Source organism: Dasypus novemcinctus, chromosome 29 (genome assembly GCF_030445035.2).
Source record: "Dasypus novemcinctus isolate mDasNov1 chromosome 29, mDasNov1.1.hap2, whole genome shotgun sequence".
In the NCBI taxonomy this organism is placed as follows: domain Eukaryota; kingdom Metazoa; phylum Chordata; class Mammalia; order Cingulata; family Dasypodidae; genus Dasypus; species Dasypus novemcinctus.
This window is the reverse complement of record NC_080701.1, coordinates 10,761,739-10,785,880: the sequence shown is the minus strand read 5'-3', so window position 1 is coordinate 10,785,880 and position 24,142 is coordinate 10,761,739. Positions and strand designations below refer to the sequence as shown.

General features: G+C 47.8%; 1 protein-coding gene and 1 long non-coding RNA gene across 2 annotated transcripts; one reads left to right on the top strand and one right to left on the bottom strand.

The window, feature by feature from the left end:
- Positions 1–7,741: 7,741 nt before the first annotated feature.
- CLDN23 (claudin 23) lies at positions 7,742–9,558 on the bottom strand. The gene has a single exon (XM_004479666.3). The coding sequence runs from the start codon at positions 9,433–9,435 to the stop codon at positions 8,575–8,577; it is 861 nt and encodes a 286-aa protein (XP_004479723.2). The 5' UTR covers positions 9,436–9,558; the 3' UTR covers positions 7,742–8,574.
- A 176-nt stretch (positions 9,559–9,734) lies between these two features.
- On the top strand, positions 9,735–23,867 carry LOC131276609 (uncharacterized). Its single transcript, XR_009184076.1, has 3 exons — positions 9,735–9,878; positions 10,651–10,721; positions 23,564–23,867. It is a non-coding gene; the product is annotated as an uncharacterized lncRNA (long non-coding RNA).
- The last annotated feature ends 275 nt before the right edge of the window (positions 23,868–24,142 follow it).

Sequence of the window (24,142 nt, the reverse complement as noted above, 5' to 3'; positions counted from 1 at the left end):
TTTAAGGTTCCGAAGGAGGCAGCCCAGTGGTGTAGTTTTCAGAGAAGCCAAAGGAGTGTTCCCATTGTGAGAAGCTGGGATCAGGTCAGGGACTCTCCATGGTGAACTGAGCAAGCCGGGCGTCCCCGAGGTAGTCAGAGAACCTTATCAGCAGGAGGTCCACAGCCAAGCCCAGTCATCTCTGATTCCCGAGGGGCTTCTGGGACGCAGGTCAGGCACCTGCCATGGTCCCCCCAAAACAAGAGGATCACTGACCTAGTTAGGATTTGCAAGTTGTCTGAAACAACAGGAGAAGGAACAGGGTCCTCCAGAGGAGAATCCTCTTAACTCACCCAGCTGGTGATGGGAATCCGGTGTTCGATGGAGCTACAGTTGTGGCAAGGGTGGGTCTCTCACCAGTCTGCTCGTCTCAACACAATCCCAAGAGTCTCTAGGGTTCACTCTGGGGAGTTATGGGAGAGGGTGAAAAGGAGGATAGGACCCAGAGTTGCACAATCAGGATCAAGGAGTAAGCTTGGGTGAGTTGCTGCCACCCATTGCTTCCTCTTTCCTAGATCAGGCAATGAGCTCACCAGCCAGGATCTGGGAGTAAGCCTGAGTGAGCAGCTGCTGCTCACTGCTTCCCAGGTTACAAGGTATGGCGGTGGGAGTCTCCTCTTCCTGGATCCTGGGTTTCGGCACCAAATGTTAGATGTTGGGGTGAGACAACTGGGACACAGACACTAGCAATTGCAGGCTAGGATTTATTGAGAAAATCCAACAGGAAGGGGTCTGAAGATTGAAACTTCAGCCCTGCCTGGCAGAGGCAGTCATGAATTTATACAGTATACCTATAGGTGGGAACATGTTTGCTAGTGGGATTGGGTTGGGGCTTGGGTAAGGGATGGCTAGGGGGTGGTAGGCTAGGGGCAGTGAATTCTAGGGGTGCAGAAGGGGTTGGTGGGGAGGTGTGGCTTCTTTGTCTATTCTTTTGAGGAAATGAACTGTATCTGGACAGGTTGGCTCTGGATGGGGGGCTGTTCTATGTCATGGGACATGGTTCCTTTTGAGTAAACATCTGGTTGCACTTCCACAATGGGGCAGGTTAATAATAAACTTGCAACTTGGGCAAGTCGTGGCTGTTATTTGGGTTGGGGGCTAGGTATGGGGCCTAGTCCTGTCACTTTTCATTGTTGGCTTATAACCAAATTGTCTGCAATGCTTTAAAACACAATTTTCTTTTGCTTCACAACGTGGCTTATTTTCCATTTTGACCTTGAGAAACCTTGGATGAAAAATACTAATTCCAGTATACACTTGCTAAGGTCATTGAGGCCTCAGGGACACTGGTTTCTCTCATGAATTGCTGCTTTTAGGAACCTCAATACTTCGAGGTGGGAGGCCTCTCTTTCCCCAGTCCTTGGAGATAACAGGACTCTGGTGGCTGCTGGACAGGAGGTGGAGACGTTCAGCCCCGAGGGCTGAGAATTCCACCAGACAGCAGTTTAGTCCACACTTGGAATCACGAGAGAAAGCAGGGTTATTGGCATTAGTAAAAGGACAGTAGACAGGGGTGTCTCAAGTTTGCTTTCCCCTGCGTCATAGAGGGCAGAAGTTGTCCTGAAATAACCATAAGCAAAGTAGCCATAAACAAAGGCAAACTCAGTTTACAATCACAGTCACAACAGCTGAAGTCTAGGCTAAAGCCACCCAGTTGTAGCAATTTCAGATATTATCTTTCTGCTGTTTTATAATATAAAAGCATCTATATAATGATTTTAACTTTTAGTTACAGTTTCCAGTAATTTTCCACTTTAAAACAATTTGGGCACTGGCATTTATTTAACTAAGCAACTAAAACAATTTTATTACTAACAACTTTGCTAAGTTTCTCTGCTTTTTCTGCAGTTGAATTAATTCTACTTGTGAATTATACATCTAATTCAATTTCAAGATGCTATTGATGTTTAAATACTTATTTTTAGGTTACCTTTCACTGTTATCCAATTTGTAACAGGTGAATCCCAAATCTGATTTGCAAGTTCCTAGGCATGAGCAGACTAACAAAGTTAAAGCACAGATTAGAACAGAAGAGAGAATTGTACACACTTAGTTTAGGGAAAGACATGACCTTGGAATCACCAGGATGGAACTCTCCCAGTGTCTGTTCACAGCAAAAACCTGGTGCAGGACCCTCCAGCCTCATTCCTCCAGGAAAATCCCTGGACAGCTGCTAAGGACAGAGCTAAGGGGTCTAGAGAAGCCCTGCCCCCGACAAGACACAACTTGGGCCTGCTCTGGAGGCTACATCCCATTAGCTACCTCCTGGCAAGGGGGAAAGCCCTGCAAGGGCTTTTTTGCTGGAAGTATTGGAGTGTTACAAGGGAATATGCAGGGAGCCAGGAATAGGCAGGAGTCTTTTAATCATAACTGATGGCACATGAGGGTCTTATTCTACAGGGGAGAGGTTTAGTAAACGCAATGCATTTCCTCACCCCTTTAAGGAGACATGGCCATATGGTCCCTGGCCCTCAGGTCTGTCTGTCCTGTGACTTGCCAGCTCAGGGTCCCCCCCACCCCGCAAGGCAGAGACGGACAAAGCCTCAGGGCACTGTGAGGGTGGGGCTCACGCTTTGCTAACAAGTGCCTTTTCAGTTTCTAAGGCTCCTGAAACATCTCAGAGACCCCAAATGAGGACAGCCATTGTTGGAAGATGAAAGGCACTTCTAATTAAAAGGAGTTAACTCTCGGACTAAGGAAACAACACAACAGGTGATAGCCGTTCTGAACTCACAGAGGGCCTGGTGGGCTCCCGGAGGGCTCCTGCTAGACTCAGGCCACATCTCAAGGACAGTTTCACCCACCACCCAGAACTTCCTTGGATCTACATGGCATGGGGGTTCGCCTCTACCATCTCTGGAAAGGGAGCCGGAAGCCTGCACAGACCAAGGTTATGTCCTGGGGAAGCTCATCCTGGAACCCCGTTAAAATGGCAGAACCAGGGAGCGGATGTGGATTCCACCTACCATACGAGAGGACCTGGGTTTGATCCCTGGGGCCTCCTGGTGAAAAAGAAGAAGAGAAATCGTGCCCACGTGGTGAGCCAGGGCCCATGGGGTGAGCCAGTGCCCGCACAAGTGAGTCATGCAGCAAGATGATGACACAACAAAAGAGAGACAAAGGGGAGAGTCAAGGTGAAGCGCAGCAGAGACCAGGAACTGAGGTGGCGCAGCTAACAGGGAACCTCTCTCCCCATCAGAGGTCCCCAGGATCAAATCCCAGTGAATCCTGGAGGGGAAAAAATGAGAAGACCGAAAAGAGAAACAGATACAGAAGATCACATAGCGAATGGACACAGACAACAAAAACAGCAGAGTGGGGGCAAGGGAGGGTAAGAGGGGAAATAAATAATAAATAAATCTTTCAAAATTAATAAAAATAAAAAAGAAAATGGCAGAACCCAAAGAGGGCACAGACAGGCTATCAAAAGTCGGACTCGCCATCCCGGCTGGGCGTCGGGGAGGACACTTGCCTCCAGGGCTCCTGGGTGCCGCTCGCTGGGTGAAGCTGGTGGAGCATTGGGTTCCTCTCGGTTCTTGGCTATGTGGCGTAGGAGAATCTAAGAACTTGCCAGGTTAGTTAGGCCAGTCTGCAGAAGTTATTGGGAAATGGGAGAAAAGAACAGAGCTTGCTGAAAAATGGGAGAGAAGGCTGGAAATTCACACCGAGATTTGGTGTGGGTTCCTCTAGGCAGAGAGAGCCCAGGAAACACATGGGACGGGGCTGGGGCGGTGGGGAGCATGCACTAAGTGTCGACTGTTTACTGCTCCTGGGAGGTCCGTGGAAAAAGTGAGAACTGAGACACGGCGTGCGTTGCGTTTAGACCAGTCACAGCTTCACAGGTCAATCAGCTTTGCCAGCCTCACTGCTCTGAGTTCCCTTCTCCCTCTGGGCTCACCTAACAACCCTCAGCACTACATGTAGGCTCTCTGGAAATGTCTCATTCACTCCTTCCATTCACACAGGTGAGCAAGGGCAGGGCTTAGCAATCGGGAGGCATCTATCACCCGAGTCCGTCGGGCCGTGTGAATGGCAGCCGACGTGGGAGGGGCATTTGCAAGGCGAGTGGACAAAGGCACCTGGTGCCCGTGAGTGCCCCTGCCCTGTCAGCCACCCTGGGCAGCTTACCTCCTCGTCAGGGTCTGCGTGTCACCAGGGCAGGCTGGTGGGACGAGAGTTGGGGAATCACACTTGAACCCGGCCTGGACGTGAGCCGTCCTCCCAGCATGCACCTCCTGAAGAGCCAAGCCCCCAGCTCAGCCTTGACTCTGTTTCTCTGGATTTGCACAACCTTGCTTTCCCACGCTCTGTCCTGCATGATGGAGAATTGCTGAGGGTCACTTGAGGGTGGGTAGTGAGGAAATCAAAGGTGGGTGAGATGTTGGGGGAGATGGGCTAGAACATCAGATACGCATGGCTTCGAGGCCCTGCTGAGGCCCGTGCTGCCCTCGTTTCCCATACGGGGAGAACGACCTCATCTGCAGGGAGCTGGGAACGGAGGAGGCTGGAGTCACACTTTGTTCTACAAGTTAGAATGGACAAAGTGGCTCCTGTGGCCCTTCCCCCCCAGGACCTCAGCCCAGGGCTAGGGGTGGATGGAGACCTTCAGTGTTGCCGGAAAGGAGTGGGCTCTGCAGAAATGCCTGGAGCCTTGGCTCAGGCCACACATGGATTTCTACCGTGCCAGGTTGTCTCCGCAGCGAGGACACACTTTATTACATTGTTCATAGGCCCTGAGGAAGGGACAGTATCTATTCTGGGGCTACAAAGAAAATAGAAACTATCCAGGCCCTTGACTTCCGTTTAGACACCGGGAATTAAACCACAGGTAAATGGTACATTTAATACACCTTTAATGGAAGGCAGAAGGGAGTCCTTTGGGGGGAGTGTGTAGGAGAAAGTAATGAGGGTGAAAACGGGTCTCAGACAAATCATAAATGGAATTTAGCCAAGCTAAGAGTGGATGTAAGGGAGATCCTGTGAGTTTTAAAGAGATGGATGATAAGGAAACGGACTTGGCCCAGTGGTTAGGGCGTCCGTCTACCACATGGGAGGTCTGCGGTTCAAACCCCGGGCCTCCTTGACCCAAGTGGAGCTGATGCGCGCAAGGAGTGCTGATGCGCGCAAGGAGTGCTGATGTGCACAAGGAGTGCCGTGCCATGCAGGAGTGCCGCCCCACGCAGGGGTATCCCCCGCGTAGGGGAGCCCCACGAGCAAGGAGTGCGCCCCGTAAGGAGAGCCGCCCAGCGCGAAAGAAAGCGCAGCCTGCCCAGGAATGGCGCCACCCACACTTCCCGTGCCGCTGACGACAACAGAAGCGGACAAAGAAACAAGACGCAGCAAATAGACACAGAGAACAGACAACCGGGGGGGAGAGGGGGAATTAAATAAATAAATAAATCTTTAAAAAAATAAATAAAAAATAAAAAAAATATTGTAATGTCTAAAAAAAAAAAAAAGAGATGGATGATAGAGCTGCATTTAGGAAGGGCAAGTTGAGTGTTTGGGGTGGGGGTGGGGGTGGGGGGAGCAAAACCGGTTAGGAAACCTTTCCGGAGCTCTGGGGGTGTGGTAAGGCTCTGAGGCTATGGTTTCTCATCTGCCTACAGCACTGTGAGGCGGTCTAAACACGGGCAGGGCAGAACGTTTCCATCAGCTATTTGCATAAAAATCGTTTATATTTGATTGTCTGAGACATTGTAACAGAACCACTTTGTTCCAGAGTGTACTCTCTCCTAAAGAAGCTGGTAGCTGACAGTGAATAGCCAGCTGGAGCCAGCCTCTCCTCCTCAGTTTTACTACCAGTGTCTTCCTGTCCCTTCCACCCCATTCTAGAAGGCAGTGCTGGGTCTGCTTCATTAACCTGTTTTTACTCATCCTGCCTTAAAGGGTATCTGGAACTTGCTGCTTCCTCTGCCAGGAGGCTCCCCTCTCCTGCCTTCCTCTTCTCAGTTCAAGAACAGCTTCCTTCTGGCCTCCTAGTCTAAAATATCACCCTTCCTCTCCCCGCCCTTGATTCTGTTTTTTCTTCATCTTATGGGGACACTCTTTCTCATGCTAGAATATATAAGTTCTACAAGCCTGGTTTTGTTTTCCAGTGTCCGCGATTGTGCCGGTAAAATGATGGGTGCTCAGAACTTCCTGAAGCAATAATCTGTGCAGTGAAAAGGAGCTTGTTTGCCAAAGTGCATCTGAGAGCACCGCCCGCAGCCTCTGTTGTGGATTAATGGTTCTTGGGCCGAAAACCTCACTCCTTGCTTAGGGTGAGCATCGAGATCAGAGCCCAATAGGTGAAGGCATAGAGCTGAGCCGGAGTAATCTTGAAAAGCCTTCACCCGTTAAATGGGGACACACAGATGGTGTGGTGGGAGGCTGAAAAACGAGCTAGGACAGCACATCACAGATGTGAAGGGCTTGAAGCACGGGGCAGGACTGCTCTGAGTTCACTGCTGTCCCCAGAGTCCCCAAACAATGAGCCTGGGGCTCTGCCATTTCCGGCACCATTGTCAGTTAGTGCTGCTCTCACAGAGAACCACTCTCGCCAGGCTTTCCAGACTGATGCAAGCATGGGAAAGAAAACTTTGTATTTTTTAAAAGGGCGTTTTGGCTTGATTTGTGTCAAGAGGGCAAAAACAGTTTTAACTATCAGCAACAAAACCATCTTCGGAGAGGAAGTGTTTTGAAAGTAAGCCAGCGGAGAATAACTGGAGAGGGAAAAAGGTAAAGCATACGCATGCCAGTTTGGTTTGCTTTTGCCAAGACTTCCCTAGAAATATCTGGAATTTTGATGCAGGCAAGACGAAGTAGAACTGCTAGATCTAACTTCTCGGGTACTCTCTTTACCTTTTGAGGTGTCAGCTAAAAAGAACGGCACTCCTTGTCGCTGCTCTGGCTCTGTATCCAAGGCAAGGCCCTTAACTCATGCAGGCAGAAGCCACCCAAAGGTCTGATTGTGCCACCAGATGGGAAGGAAAACTGAGCACCTTGTTGTCTCAACTAAAGCCTTCCAACTCCACGTGTGAGCTGTGAACTCTGGGAACTGGCATCTTCTGAAGCTGGTTAGGAAGGTGGAATTTCAGGCCCCACTTTGGACCTACAGAATTATAGAATCTGCATTTGAAAAAGCTCTCCAAGTGCTCTGCCTGCATATTAAAACTTCGTCTCAAAAAGATAACTTTGGGTGATTCCAGTGCACAATGGCAAGGGAAGAGTGGCTTGAACTTACGTGTTCCCTTCCACGCTAATAAAGAGCACGTGCTGTTTTAATTCTCCGATATAGCTCTCTATTAGTAACGCTTACTGAGCTAAATATTCCTACCTCCAAATCAACTACGTGGTATTAAAGTCGGCCCTGCCGCTTTGCCATGAGATTCAGTCTCATGGAACACTGCCTATGTGGGAATTTAAGCCCTACGTTACAAGAGGAAAATATTTCTATTCTCACCTCCAGCGGAAACTGGTGCTTCCAGTTTTTTTTTTCACTGATAGACTTGGCTTTGCACAGAATAGGGTGAACCTGAAAACAAAGAAATCGGGGATTTAATGGGCCCTCTTGGCTGCCTTTTGTAGTCTTATGCTAGGAAGTGCAAAGACCTTAGTACTAGATTTCATAAGTGGTGCCTGGGTGGCCCAGAAATTGTGAGTAATAAATGTTTAAATTCCCAAAGGTGGTGCTGGAAACAACAAAGCTTTTGTGGGTCTATTGAAACTGGTTTCAAATTTTATTTATAAATAGAAAATATATAAATATATACTTCGATCTAAGAGATTTTTGATCTTTCATTTTCCATTTTGTAGCAAATATTAAATGTCCACTGTGTAAAAGGTGAGGTATCCAAGGAACATAATACAGCATAAGAGTCAGTCCCTTCATTTTCCTTCTGACTTCTAGAAGATAAAATTTGGAGTTATATCCAACTTTCACACCAAAAATAAGTGATAGAAAAGAGAAATCCAACTTAGGCACGGAGAAACGTGGATCTGAATTAATCAGGCTATTTCATTCCATAAGTCACAAAAGCTGCTGATATTTGCATGGCTCTGTCATTATGTTAAGGAGCCTTAATCAAACATACCCAGAAATAGATTGGCCTCTTGCGAGTTTGCAAGAACATGACTTACACGACGGAGAGAAATTCGTAGTATAATCCCTGAACTGGTGCGCGAATCATCAGTATTTCGGAATATTGTTGGCGTCAAGATATTAAATTGCTTCCATTTGCTGCTTTCCACTTATTTTGTCATTGTCCCTGGACAACACGATGCCAACGCCACCCTCTCCAGACAGCCTTCAGCTAAAAAGTATAACCCCGCCACTCTATCCAGGGTCCCCGATGGCTCTGGAGGCGAAAGCTAAACCGCCTTAGCCAGTCGTCCGCGGAGTCCAGGGCAGCCACGGGGAAGGAGGCTCGCCCTCGCGTCCAGTTACAAGAGGGTGTCCGGGGTGGCATCTCCGAAGGCGAAGGCAGCAGCACGTTCTGGGGTGCCGAGGCGGGGGGCGGAGAGGCGAGTCTTCGGGCCCGAAGGGACGCACGCCTAGAGGTCCGAGTCGCAGGGCAGCGAGGCGGGGCCGGGCGGCGCGGCGCCGCCTGCGGGGTGCCCGCGCTCTCCCTCCAGCACGTCGGCGGGGTTGGTGTAGGCGCGGGGCGGCGGCCGCGGCATGGGGAAGCCCACCCGGCGCGCGGCGGCGCGGGGCTCGGCGGGCCGCGGCAGGTGCTGCCCGGCGCCGTAGGCCTTGATGGCGGGAGCGAGCGGGGGCTCGGGCCACTCCACGTGCAGGGTGCTGACGCTGGAGCGGCGCGCGGAGCCCGCGCCCCCCCGGCGGCGGCAGCAGTGCTCGGCGCACCAGGGCGCGCAGCTGAGCGCCAGCGCCAGGCCGCCGAGCAGCCCCAGGCAGCTGCCCAGGAAGCCGAGCACCAGGCTGTAGCTGGCCTGCGCGGTGACGGGCGGCGGCGGCGCGGGCAGCACGTCGCGGTCCTGCAGGAAGTGCGCGTACCACGACACGGCCACGAGCCCCAGCAGGCCCGCGGCGCCCAGCACGGCGCCCGAGAAGCCGGCCAGCGCGCGTCGCGGCTCGTCGCGCCAGCAGCGCACGCCCAGCGCGGCCAGCAGCAGCCCCAGGCCCGTGGTGGCCAGCGACGTGGGCAGCAGCGCGCGCGCCGCCAGCACGGGCCGCGCCGCCAGGTAGCCCCAGGCGTCCTGCAGGCCGCACTCGCGCTCGCGGCTGCTCTGCTCGCGGCACACGTCCCACAGCCCCTGCACGAGCACCACGTCCACCGGCTGGTCCAGAAAGCCCTTCAGCTGCCGCCAGCCCGGCGCCAGCGTGGCCGTCAGGTTGAGCAGCAGCCCGCACGGCGCCAGCACCAGGCCGAGCGTCATCGCCGCCGGCGTGCGCATCGCGGCCGCGCTCGGTCCCCGGCTGCGCCGCCGGCGGGGCCCCCGCGCGCCCTCCCCGCCGCCGCCGCCGCCGTCCCGGATCGAAACCGGCGCGGGCGCGGGTCTGACCGAAACCGCGCCGGGGTGGGAGGGGCCGCAGGTGCAGCAGGAAGCGGCGTGGCCGCCTCGCCCCGCAGCCCGGCCCGAGCAAAGGTCGCCCCGCCCCGGGCGCCCCGCGGCTCCGCGCGGCCCGGGGGCGGGGAAGGAGGCGGCGGCGCCCCGCCCGGCGGCTCGGCCCCTGCGGGTCCGAAAGTCCTTTGCCTTCTCGGCCCGCGGGCCCTGCGCAGAGACCCTTCCCTCCCTGCGCTCCCCGAGCGCCGCCCGCGGGCCCCCGACGGCCCCCGAAGCTTGGCGCGGTTGGCTGTGAGCGTGCGGGAGATGCGCAGGGCAGGTGTGCCCGGCAGGTGTGCCCGGGGGTCCGTTCAGGACCCTAGTGTGTCCCGAAATGGCGCACTTGTCTAATGTGCTTAATACACTATGCTTAATTTGCTTCAAAAGGCTTCCATAAATTCCCCATATATACTCCGGATTATGTGTATTTCTCCGGAGGCTTTTCTTTTTTTTCCGATCTGTGAAAGAAGTGGACCAAAAAAAAGGGGGGGTTGGCGGTTACTGAATGTTCGGACTCGCACACGTTTCAGGTCATCACTGTCTCTGCGCTGTTGTACAGCTGTAAATTGTAGAAAATTCAGAGTATTGCAAATAATTTTGGCCATAGAGATGCAAATAATTCATCCATTTTGTCCAATGGATACTGACCGGTCTTGCCCTGATTTATAAATTCGTTTTAGCATGCTCTTTGCCTGTGTTTGTGTGGTCTTTAAGTTCTCTTCTGAGCCAGTTATAACACCCTACAGGCTTTCTCATTAAATAGTGAGTTAAATAAAATACTCGACATGTCTTTGTGCGAGAGTCATGATTTTATATTTTTCTAAAAACTATCCTTTAGTACTTTCCAAATTTCTAACTACGGAAGTGTATGGCCTTTATGATTGGTTGAAATGATAACTATTTTTGAAAATCAAAGTTATGCATCAGTTTGAAGTAATTTGGAATATTCTAGAGGACAATTCCAGAAACGGGAATCACTACCTTTGATTTAAACAGATCTTAGTCAAACCCTATTTCATTTTTTCAAAGTGCTTTTAAATGTATTTTTTTTTCTTTTTCTTTTAGTGCAAAGAATGGAAATGGATATACTGATGTTTTCACCCCAGACACCACCTCTGAAAGAATGGAGTAACGAGGTACATTTTTAATGCGTATGTTGTATTGACTGTATTTTACTTCAAGACATATCGGCACAGGCTGACATGTAAAGTAAAAGATATAAATGAGTGTCTTAGTTTTCATCTACCCCACAGCAGGAGCGGGTTGCCGGGATCAGGAAGAGCTACTCTGCGGGTGACAGCTGACAGTTGAGGCTCTTGAAAAAAGCCACATCCAGAGGGACTCTTCAGAGGCCTCAGTCCTGTTTGTCTCCCAACAGCCCCAGAGACTTGGATCGTTAGCACGGTTCTAGTTAATAGTACTGCAAGAGGAGGATGGGCTGGAAATATCAGCCACCCATCCCTGCCGCTCCACGCCCAGGGCGTGAGGTTCCCGGCAGCGCCTTAGCCATACCTGCAACTGTACCAGGCTTGGCAAAATTCGTCCTGCGTTTTGGGGGTGACTCAGGAGGCCCCTCCCCCTGAGCCTCACTAACAGTATCACTGGTAGACTCTTGCCTTCAAGACCTCCCCTGATAGGAGCTGCGGGAGCACCTGAAGTGACCCAGAGCTGGGAGCCTGGGACTTCGTTTTTGCACCTGCTTGCTAATGCATGAAAGTGTGGCAAAATTTGGTCCAAGACTGTCTGACCTTGAGCACTGGAAGCTGCTGGGATATGTATAGCTTTTAAGAGTGGGGTATATTGACATGATACCTGCCCATATTGAGTCTAGATATTTAAACATCCACAAAACCATCAACACAATCAAAATAATGAACTTCTCTATCACCCCCGGAAGTGTCCAAGGCAGCTTGGTCCTCTCGTCTCCCAGCCCGCCCTGCCACCCTACATCCCAGGGGGCTGCTGATCTGCTGTCAGCACAGATTAGTGTGTGTTTTAAAGAGCTGTGTATAAATGGAGTCACGAGATAGAGACAACGGATGCCCCCATGGCCCAGCGATTCCCCAGTTTGAACATCAGGACACCTGGGGTGCCTCTGAAACTACGGGTTCCTGGGCCACACATCAGACCTACTGTTTGGGAATCCCCAGGGAAGTGTGGTGGGAATATCTGTTTTCAGGGGCTTCACAGCCTTGGGGAAGTCTGGGGCACAGAGACAACGAAGCCCCCAAAATGGAAATCCCCACCTTGTGCTAGTAAATGCACTTCACACTTGACCTTCTGCCTTAGAATCTTACCTGTCGCTGTTGAGTACAGCAGAGAGACTCCAGAGTCTTTATGGGACAGGAATCCTTTTCCAAAACAGTTTCCTTCTCACTTCGACCCCTCTGTGGAGTGATATTATTATCTTTACTATTATTATTTTGTTTCTGGGAAGGTGGGGAAGTAGAGAGACATGCCTGCATCCTATAATCTTTTATTTAAAAATGGTTTTTAAAAAAATTTTTAAGCAGATGTATTGAGCTATAATTCACATATCATGCAATTCATGCCTTTAAAGTGTGCAATTGGATGAAGTCACAGATGAATACATTCATCACCTCAAAAGAACCCCCATGCCCTTGACCTACCACCTCTCCATCTTCTCTCCCACTCCTCTGCCCTAAGTAACCATACTCTACTTTCTGTCTGTTGTGACTTTCCTGTGAATGGAATCACTGTGTGGCCCTCGGGGACTGGCTTCTTTCACGTGGAATACTGTTTTCAAGGGCCATCAGTTGTGGCAAACATCAGCATGTCATTCTTCCTTACTGGCCTGAGACCCCATTGCATGGATATACCACCTTTTGCTTCTCTCTTCCTCTGTTGCTGGGCATTTGGGCAGCTTCCTCCTTTTGCCTATTACGAATTTTGCTGATATAAACGTTCACGGACAAGTTTCCATGTGGATGCAGATTTTTATCTCTCCTGGGTGGAATTGCAGGGCCACATTCCTCTCTAGTTCTTCCACTTCCTCTACTTATCCCAAGCCACTCATTCTCTCACCTTTCTCCTTGAACTGCCTCCTTGCTGCTCTATGCCAAGCCTTCTCTGCCCTTCGCATTTCCCACACTGCCCTCAGAACCAGGGTCATAACATCGAAATTGAATCACATCCCTGCCTTAGGGTTTTATCAGGCCCTTCACTGCCCCGCCCCAGCCCACCTCCCCTGCCCTTCCCCCTCCCCACGACACCTCCTGCCATAACCCAGCAAAATTATTTTTTCTCTGGTTTTCAAATTCTGTGCTCCTTTTGCCTCCAGACACTTGCAGATTTCCTCCGCTGCTTTCTTTCCCTAGGGCCCTGCCCGACACTTCCCAATGCCAGCTCGTCCGTCAGCTCTTGGCTTCAGTGCCTTTTCCCTGGGAGGATTTCTCAGTCCCTAGATTAGGTTAACTTCCCCTGTTGTGTAGTCGGTAACTCCCGCTCTGCCGTGACACCTGCCACAATTGCTCACAGCTTGATTCACCTGCTTTCCAGCTGCTCTGTAGGGTCCCTGAGGCCCGGCTTCTCCAGAGAGCAGCACAGAATGTTCTGATAGGTGACTGTGTGGCCAGAGTGGGCCCTCACCCGCCTCTCAGCCTACACAGTTTTTTGTTTCTTTGTTTGCTTGAATGTTGGTTTTTCCTCAGCAAAGAAAAAAAAGAGGTATGGGATAGTTCCAGATATTTAGGACAAAGAAAGGTGGCGGTCACTTCCTGTGGCTGTAAGAGAAAGAAAGACTGTGCTAAGTGGAGCCTGTGACCCTTTTTCTCCTGGGCTTTGGAGTTGACGCTGGGTGAGAAGAAGGCATGAGTCCTCGCAGGGCAGGCGGGAACTGAGAGGTTAGTACCTGTCTGTCTAAGCAGGTCCCGGGTCCTGTAATAGCTTTCCTTCCTGCATAGGGGCCCTGCGGTCATGCAAGAGCCCATTTATGTGCCCTGGAGGTCTAGGTGGGCAGTGGCTCAGGGCAGAATGGGTCCCCTGTTGGCGGGAACAGGCTGGCCTCAGCTGCCCACTAGTGCAGGGCCCACCTCCGCTGCAAGGGCTGCCCCACGGAAATGCGCATTACAGAGTTTGACTGAAGAAGAGGGTCCCACCAGACCAGTCTGCCCTTCGGAGGGGTCTTCAGAATCTAATGCCAGCTCTTTGGATTTTATTCTCTGCAAAGAATAAGCCCCCTCTGGCTAGTCTTCTGATGGCAAGTCTAATTCGATCAGTTATAGAATAAAAAATAAGCTAGGTTCCCTGTCTGTGTTTGAATCACATTGAAATTGCCCCTTCAGCATGGCATCAGCTTTCCTGGTTGGCACATGGCCCAGGCTTCTGTTCCTACTTTGAGTGCCTAGGGTTGTACACTTTAATAACTTCTGACAGCCCAATTCAAAGTAGCCACCACATAGCTCCGACTCCTATCCCCCAATTGATTTTCTTTGTAGAATGATCATCACAAAGTATTTTCTTACTATTTATGTATTATGTTCTTTATATTCTATTTCCCCCCACTACATTGTGTTAGTATAAAAAAATAAACACTTTGTCATTCTTGTTTGTGGCTCTGTCCCAGCACCTGGAATAGCCTTAGGGAGGCTACATCACAAAATACACAAAAACAAACTTTAGGTACACTGCATAGTTACATATAAAAAAGAATGCTGAAATGAGAAGGAAGTAGAGATGGACATAAATATATCATATGTGAAGGATTTTCTAAGCAAACATCAAAAATGGCAATTATATAGAAAAATTGATAGATTCAACTATGCAGAAGTTGAAAACATTTTGATGTCAAAATTCCTCAAACAAATTTAGGACATAGTTTTTTAGTTTATGTGTCAGAAAAAAAGGTTAATATTTCTTATGTATCTGGCAAATCAAGATGAAAAGTTAATACAACAGTTTAAAAAATCGGGCAAAGACTATGTATAATCACAGAACAAAATAAACACCTAATAAGCATATTGGAGAATGATGAAATAAGTTACCCTTTAACTCATATACGTGCAAAATAAAACAAGGAGAAACCATTTTTTCTCCTCTTAAATTGGAAAAATTGAGGGGGATAAAACTTCACCCAATGTTGACCAGAAATGAAGGAAAAAGTCACTACTGGCAGTACAATGAATTTCAGAGGTAATGCTGCACTTTGTTTTTAAAAGCTGTAAATATATGCCTTCCCTTTGATTTTTCAGTTAACCTCCTAGGGATTTACTCCAAGAAAATATAAATATATGGAAAGATTTTGCGATAGTGAGATTCACTGTAGTATCCTTTATAATAAGCAGTTATAAAATAGTCTTGCAGTATGAAACAAATTGTTATAAAAGACTGTGAACAGAAAAAAATACTATGTTAACTGATTTTCTTGGCAAGATTGGATTTTCAAGTGATCTTTATTTTCTTTAAGACTACACATTTTCCAAATTTTCTTTCTTTAGAATTTTTTTTAAAGATTTATTTTATTTTATTTTTTATCACCCCCCCCCCCCCCCGCCATTGTCTGTTCGCTGTTTCCATTCTCTGTGTGTTCTTCTTTGTCTGCTTGTGTTCTTGTCAGCGGCACCGGGAATCTGTGTCTCTTTTTGTTGTGGCATCTTGCTGCATCAGCTCTCCGTGTGTGCGGTGCCATTCCTGGGCAGGCTGTTCTTTTTTCATGCTGGGTGACTCTCCTTACGGGGTGCACTCCTTGTGTGTGGGGCTCCCCTACGCGGGGGACACCCCTGCCTGGCACGACACTCCTTGCTTGCATGAGAGCACTGCGCATGGGCCAGCTCACCACACGGGTCAGGAGGCCCTGGGTTTGAACCCTGCCCCTCTCATATGGTAGGCGGATGCTCTATCAGTTGAGCCAAATCTGCTTCCCTCTCTAGAATTTTTAAAACCTGATACACATTATTTTTAAAAGTTCATGGCCGGTTAAGTCTCTCCAGTTCTCTGACTTTGAACATGGCATTTTCATGACATAAATATTCCTTCTGTAACTCGGAATGCACAGACTTTTTTGTCCGTAACTAGGCCGAGCGGAATGTGAAAAGCAGGGTAGCCACAGTACATTTTGACGTCACATCAAATCATTCATAGAAGTGCATGCATAATCAACGACATGGGCATATTGCAGGAGGCAGGTGGGATGGTATTTTCCTGTGTTTCCAAGTGTGGTTCATGTTTATGTATGAGACAGGAGCGACAAACAGCAATGCAAAGTTCAACATACAAATCAGACATGATTTTCAAATTTCAGATTCCGCATTGACTTTGTGACTTCAAGAATGTATTTGGCAAAAATGTTGTGGATTGGTGAACAGAATAATCACACGTCTCAATTTCTCATTTGTACATTATTTCTTCTTTTGGAAGGCCATTTTTAATGGTCATTTTCATAATACCGGCGAGTACAGTATATACAGAAATACTAAGAAACGTAATTTCTCTTTTTCTTCCTGGAGCTCTGAATACCCTTTTCTGTGGTTGCTAAGCAGGGAAGACAATTCTATGATAACCTAGTGCAATGTTTACAGTGCTATGCTCTGTGAATGCTGAATACGTGTGAGAAATGAGTTAACACAGGCAAAAATTGACTCTGCTAGGCCATAAACTACAATTACAGAGATTTAATTACATCGAAGGGAAAATTTTAGCCTAAAGGTATCACATAGAGTCGCAGTGACTTTAAAGGGAACTACTGTTCCACCCCAAAGGATTTAGCTGTTTTGGATGAAGTAAAAGTCAATGCATTTAATAAGCTTTTGTTTTCACTGATGGATCCTCTGGACTTGGGGATAAAAAGAGCATAAAGGCAAGTTTCTCTCTTCTCACTTTCAGGGCATGACAATCCCCTTTCCTGAACAGGAGCAGTAACCGTGTAGGGCATGCTCAGCCCCTGCCACACATTGCTAAGAGTAGATTGCAGTGTAGACCTGTCTGGAGAGTTCTTCAACCTCTCTTGCTGCTGTTTTCAACTGTTTCACACCAACAGACAGAAGTGGGTGAAGGTCAGCAAAACAACCACAAAATGAGAAATGGGGCATTCTTCATCATTAATCTTTAGCTACTGGTTTCAAAAGCACCTCGTCTGGAACCTGCAGAAATGCATCTTGCTCACTTTCCAGGTGGCGCAAGATTCATTTGAAGGCAAGTCGTAAAATGAATGGCCTAAGATCGAGCGTTTTCTAAGACTAAATCTTTGAGAAAGGCCATTTTCTCAACAGCTCAGCCGCCTCCACCACTTTTCTCTCCCAGAGCAATTCAAAAGGGAACCTGTTAAACTGGCAAAACTTGTCAGTTGTTTGTGAAGCTCAGCGTCATGAGTTAGACATTTTATCGGTTTCTCAGTTTCCCTGACTTGGTGACAACCCAGTGTGAACAAGTGGAAGGCTATCTTCTGGCCCTGCCCCTGTTAGACAGGCGGGGACAAAAGCCTGATGCTCACCCCAGGGAACTAGGCAAGCCTGCTGGGGTATGTCCCATTAAACAAAGGTTGGGACTGAAAGCACCTTCACATTCTCTAGCCCCGGTTTTCCAAATGTAAATACTGAGGTGCACAGGGGGCTCATGACTTTCTTGCTGATGGCTTAAAGGAAATTAGCACCAGCTTTGGGCTGGAACAGACCCAAACGTGAAAGGCTGCTTCTGCTTTTGGGCGAGTGAAGCTCTAGAATAGTAACTTTTTTCTGCAAGTGTTCAATGGAGCCATTAGTGTCTCAATAGGATTGTTAGAAGGATGAATGAGATTTATATAATAAAATGGCTATGAACTTAGACGAAATGCATAGCAGAGGGTAGGCATTAATAAATAGTATTTGATGACTAGTCACAAAGCGGGACTAATTTACATTTGAGTGATAGTTAAAACCTTTATTATATTCTTTAAGGTTTTTAAACTTTGCAGTAAAATGGGAACCTGGCAGTCTCAAGAAGGTGGTAGAGAGTTCGTATTGATGATGGGGTTAGATACTTGAAAGAAAAGGCAGTGCTTAGGTGAATCTAGCTTTCTGTATCTATGGGACATGAGGTAAAGAGTCAGCATTCCATGAGGCTTAAACCATGTGGCCAGTCTATAAACCAATACAGAGTATGAGAAGGAGCAATCATCGAAATCCTTGGTTCTTGCCCTACTTGTGTTTAGCCCTGAATTATTCATTCTGTAAGTCAGATTCAAACATTGAAACCCTAGGCACCTTTTAATATTAAGTTAATTTTGCAGAAAGGAACATAGGAAAATCTTAGGAGTAAGTTTTTGCCAATTTTGATATAAAAGTCTAAAGCTAATTAAAAATTTCTCAGTTATTGAAAATGTCACGGAGCATTTCTGGAAGTGGCATCTTTATGTATAATTGGATCATGCAAATGTAAAACTCCAAAGCAGAATAATAAAGCTGTCGAGGGGGTACAAAGTGCAGTAGGTACAATGGCGAAGATCGAAAACCAAAAGAAAGTGAATGCATTGAGATTGGAATGTCTCTTCAAAAAAACAAAAAGGATGGCTAGTTGATCTACGCTATTATCAGCCCCCAGCCAAGTGTTCTTTGTGTTTTTGATTTCAGTATATTTTAAACCTCTTGGACAATCGGTTTTGTTAGAGCGCAATTATAAGCAATCCTAGTCGTGATGTTACTTGGCTGCTAAGTCTGCTCTAAGAGCAGATTTAATTAGCTGGAAGATGTGCTCCCCGTCTTTTGCCCAGGGCCTACCAGCCGGCTCCATTGGAGCAACCTGGCTGGCTGTAGAGGATGAGTCAGCTGGCAGGTCCCACGGGAAGAGTAATGGCCTTGGATTCAGAAGTCCTGGTTTTGCCACTCCTTCGTCATGGTACCTGTGAGAAGTAACTTATTGTACAGGCAATAAAACCTACCTGATTGTAGGTGTGAGTACTTGTCTATAAATGGTTAAGAAAGGAGGAATTTCCTTGAGATAAACCTAGAAGGAATGTGAAATTTGATCTCCTCTCTCCTTCCGGGTTGCCTGGATTTCAGCGTCTGGCACCTTCCTGCGGCTTCTCCTTCGGTGCCCAAGGTCCTTTGCCCATAAGGACCTCAGCCTTATTGGACAAAGGCCACGCTCATTCATTTGGGCACAGCTTAACTGGTACCATCTTCCAAGGTCCTGCTTACAAATGGGTTCACACCACGGGGTTGGGACCTGAACGTGCATTTGTGGGGCACGTGATTCAATCCCCCACGACCACACTAAAAGATGATTTTTGTTAACATTCAAGATGAACAAGTAATTAAACAACCAAAGCAAAAACCTTGAACAAAATAAAATAGAGGATAATTTCCCTCATTTATAAAGAATGCCTATTCAAACTGAGAGCTGGCATTGTAAATAGGGAGCTCACAGAAGCAGTCCCGTTAAGTTCAGAACCAGATAAAGGAGCTTTCTTTTATCCATGTTCTTTAACATTGACCTGGAAAGGCTAACCAATGGAATTAGTTAAGAGCCTAAAATTACGGGTAGAAATGTTGGAAAGAGGCAAAGCAGAAAATAGACCCCATTCATAATAGTCCGAACGACAAAAATTAACCTAATAGCATTTCTATGAAGTTGCAGTGCATTAAAGATGACTACAGTTCTTTGTCCATCAAGAAGTGGAGTCTAAATTCCCCTCATATCGCCTGGCCTTGGCTGCACAGCTTGCTTTGGCCACAGGGACATCAGCACGTCCAGCATAAGCAGAGGCTTGGAAAGGACTTGGGAATTGGACTTGCCCTCTTGGAACTCCACTCTGAGACCACCAATAAGGACGCTGGTCTGGCACAAGGAGGAGGCGAGGCCACTTGGGAGAGAACCCTGGCCTCTAGTGTGTGAGTCCATCCTGGACCTGTCATCCCAGCCAGCTGACTGTAGTCACACCAGTGAGCCCACTGGAGACAGTCAGAAGAGCTGCCCATCTTCATATATTTATAAAGAAAAAATAAATAATGCACTAAGTCATTAATTCTTGGGGTGGCTTGTGGGGCTGTGATCATGAACTGATTCAGAATCTTAAAAAGTTGTAGTTATTTTAAAAACCATCCAATTCATTTCCTTATAACAAAAGGATACTGGAAACCAGGACTGAAGTTATTAAGTGAAGGCTTGCAAGGACGGGGTAGAAATCTCATCTTCACTAATGCATTGATGCATTCAGCCTTCCATCAAGAAGGCACTCACCGAGCCTGGTTTTGGTAACTGCAGGATGAAACCAGCTCGGTTTAGAGACATACAAGTAAACGATCATGGAGCGGAGAGATAATAAATGTATATACAGAGAAAGAGATGCCTCTGGACACAGGGCCAGGGTGGGAGAGTTCCCCTAGATGACACAGATGTGACATCTGACTGGGTCATAAAGAATGAGTAAGGCTTTGTGAGTCAGAGAAAGTGGGAAACAACAGTCCAGGCAGAGGCAGAGGGAGCAAGTACCCAGAAATGCCCAAGTGCCAAGAGAGGGAGGGAGCAGACACACAGAAACACCCAAGTACCAAGAGATGGAAGGAGCAGATGCCCAGAAACGCCCAAGTACAAAGAGATGGAAGGAGCAGATGCCCAGAAACGCCCAAGTACAAAGAGATGGAAGGAACAGAAGCCCAGAAACGCCCAAGTACAAAGAGATGGAAGGAGCAGAAGCCCAGAAATGCCCAAGTTCAAAGAGATGGAAGGAGCAGATACCCAGAAACGCCCAAGTACAAAGAGATGGAAGGAGCAGATGCCCAGAAACGCCCAAGTACAAAGAGATGGAAGGAGCAGATGCCCAGAAACGCCCAAGTGCAAGCCAGGTGGGGGAAGGATGGGGAGTGCTCACCCCCTAGTGATATAGTGATAGAAGGACTTGATTTGACTTGGCTTTTGTCCTTTGTGGAACCTGATCCTGTGATTCCATTTTGGATCAACTTCCCCCTAAGAAACCTAATACCAGCTAACTGCTTTTTGTAAGAAGTTTCTCTTGGGGTCTCTTCAGTTCAGGTGACACCTCTTGTAATACTTTGCAAGAGGGTTCAGATTTAAACTTGGTCTCCTTTCTGCTGTTCTCCCTTTAATATGACATAAGATTCACTGCTGATTAGTTTTATCCTAAGGGACACGTGACATCATTTTCCACCATTTTGTCTGGAAATAATCTGCACTTGTGAAATGAACTCATGTATTTCCTTCCTAGCAGAAAATGGAAAAGAAGAGCCCTACAAGTTGACAACTGGTCTGCTTTCCCACACTCCCCTTTGTAACTGAAACAAGTCCTTTAATTTCCTTGTGGTATATTTGAATATCCTTTATTGGAATTTGGTCCAAAGTCCCATGTTCCTCATTGTCTATATATGTACCTAGGGACATATATTTTCTGGGAATACTGAAATTCCACTCTATAATCTATAATCTAGCTAATCTTTTATCTCTGGATAAATAGAAGAAATGTATCACTTTTTTTTTTTTTTTCACTTTTACTAGCCTCATTCAGAAGTTGCACTGCTGATACCCAGAACTCAGGTTCTTTTCTAAACACCTCACAAATTACTTCTCTCTGGTGAATATGGAAATGAAAGACTTGTTTCCTTTAAAGGCTGAATTCTACTGTTTCGGTGCTGAAAGTGAAATGGACTAGAATGCCACGTCAAATCACCTGAAAATAAAAAAGGACCTGAAATCGTCTTGTCTCCTTCTTCTGTCAAAGTCTGCACACAACGTCCGGGGCCTCTCATTCTCATTGCAATGACTTTTCTTGTACATTTAGGTCACGTCTATTTCTGTTATTTTAGAAGCATGCCATCTTGCTGCTTTGATTTCCTTGAGTAGCTCCTTCTCCCCACTCCCCACCCCCAGGCACACACAGTGACTGTCAGGTGTTGCTCTGGCCGCAGGAGGAGCTATAAATAGCATTGCATGCTCCCCTCCTGGAGGCAAGGGAGCTGGGGGGGCTTGAGGAAAGCTCCTGGGAGGACACAGATGAGCTGGTCCTTGAAAGACCAGCCTTCCCCTGGCAGATCCAGGAGCAGGGGGATTCCAGGAGAGCAAACAGGTGGAGCCAAGACACAGAGGCGTGGTTCTTGAGCCTCTTTAAGTGTGTCTCTAAAGATGTATGAATGTGTATCTGTGTGTCTTCATTATGAGACGGCAGATGCAGAAAGAGCTTGAAGCTGTGCTGAGCAATTTGTCTTCATTTTCCAGGCAAGATAACTCTCCGTGGTTGTAAAGCAAGGCGGTGGTGGTGTAGAAGTCGAGAGAGGTTCAGTTATTTGTGTATAGAAAGGCCAGGGCTCAGGAATAATTTTGGAAAGGAAAAAAAAAAAGATTTATTTACAACCGGCCGGGCTCCGAGCTCCTCATCCCAAAATCCGAGCCCCGAATAGAATTTTGGGTTCCCTTTTATACAGAAAAGATAAAAGGGTGGGGAGTTAAATGGTGCTTTTATGAAAGAAAACGACTTTCTTTGCTAGTTAAGTGTTTTGATAGGTTTTGAATTAACATATCGCCCACATTCCGTCTGGATGCAACCTTGAATACGCATCCTTTCCGAACATTCAAAGTCTGAAGGGCCTACATTACTTAATTGGATTTCTAGGCACACTTGACACAGAATTAGATAATTTTGAATTCATACACAGGCTATATTATATTCCCCTTTCAAGGCCCAAGCTTAAGTTTATTTAAGCTTCTGCATCACTATTTATCAGAGGCTCTCTGGACTGAATGGTATATATATAGAGTTTGCATTGCTGAATTGTTTTCCTGGGACTGGAGTTGTTGCCATGGTTACCAAGGGCAGGGCTGCAGCTTCTTACTGTCCCCCACACAGAGCTCAGGACACATACAGCTCAGGTTATCTACGAAGAGATGACCAGCTTCCCACCCACAGCCCACATCAGTGACATGCTCTGATTTGTTTTTGAACCACTACTCTGTAGCAGAATGGCAGAGAGCTGGGAGAAAGGGAGCCTGTTCGGAAGCTCTCGTCCTGCTTCAGGTGATGGGTGTTAGACTTGAACAATGGTGACAGAGAAGAGGACAGCAAAACGAGCTCTTGTGGTGAGGGAAAGGGGTTTGAATTTTACCCAGGAGACAGGGTGAATGGTAGACGCCAAGGCTCAGAGCCAAGGTGGAGAGTGGGGGTGGGGGGCCAGGGAACAGGGGTGCAGAAGTGGGAGAGTTTGACTTTGGATAATTTAGGAAGTTTAAGGGGACAGAGCCCGTAGATGACTCTGGCACCTGACCTGGACCAGGTGAGGTCTGGAGCGTCCTGGTGGAGCTGGTTCAGCTTGTGCTCAGCTCGGAATTCCCTTCCCATGGATTGGGTACTTGCTCCATTCGTCTGCAGCCCTCTAGATTTTTAGTATTGTGTTTCATATACAATAAACACTGCACAGTGTTCTTTTCTTTCTTTTTGGTGGAGTGGTGGTGGTAGCTGGAATGTCATCTTCTAATATCTCAAGTAAAATTTAATAAAATGTCAGGACCAAGTGCATAACCATCCACTTTTCTTAAAGTATCCAGGGCTGCCATTGCCCCTTCTTTCTTTTTTTTTTTTAAAGATTTAATTTTATTTATCCGCCCCCCAACTGTCTGCTTTCTTGTTTCCATTCACTGTGTGTTCTGTGTCTGCTTGCATTCTTGGCGGCATTGGGGATCTGCTTCTCTTTTTGTTGTGTCATCTTGCTGCATCAGCTGTCTGTGCGATGCCACTCCAAGGCGGGCTGTGCTTTTTTTGCATGGGGTGGCTCTCCTTGTGGGGTGCACTCCTTGCATGTGGGGCTCCCCTGTGCGGGAGGCACACCTGCGTGGCACGGCACTCCTTGCACATGGCAGCACTGTGCATGGACCAGTTTACCACACGGGTCAGGAGGCCCTGGGTTTGAACCCTGGACCTCCCATATGGTAGGCAGATGCTCTATCAGTTGAGCCAAATCCACTTCCCTCCCCTTCTTTCTTGTTGTATTTGTACCATTACCACTACATCTCATAACTTACCCACACTTGTTTTCTCATTCAGTGTAGTGTTTCAGTCGTCCCATGCAGAAGGAAGCAGAAGATGCGGTCCCCGGCCATCTTCAGGGAGTGTTGGTCTAAGTCTGCCGTTAAATACCCGCCACCTCCCTGGGAGGCAGCAGGACTGAGGCACAAATGCTCCGTCTCACCCAATGTCGACTTATTTAGGAAACTTGAGTCTACAGTTTCACCCCCATAGCTAGAGCTCTGAAACACAGAGATCCAGGAAAATGCTGTGGGGCCTTCCTGAGTCATAAATGTCAGAAAGCGCCGTCCCTAAAAATAAAAAGGTACGTGTTTTTGCTTTTTATTGTATCAGTTACCAGTGGTCACATATGAGGCTCAAATGAACAGTCATTGAACGAGTTGTAATCTCACATGCTCACGCGGTTTCTCCAGCCTACGAGGGGCCACTGCTGTACAAAGCAAGCATGTCAGTTTGGGTTTCCAAACTAGTTCTTTGTTGTGTGGAAGGCCCGTGACTCACAGATGTGTGCCCTTCATCAGCAATCAAATCGCTTGTTTGCAAAGGTAAAGAGCCCTGTAGTAGAGAGAAAGAAGCCTCACGGAGACAGTATTTCGT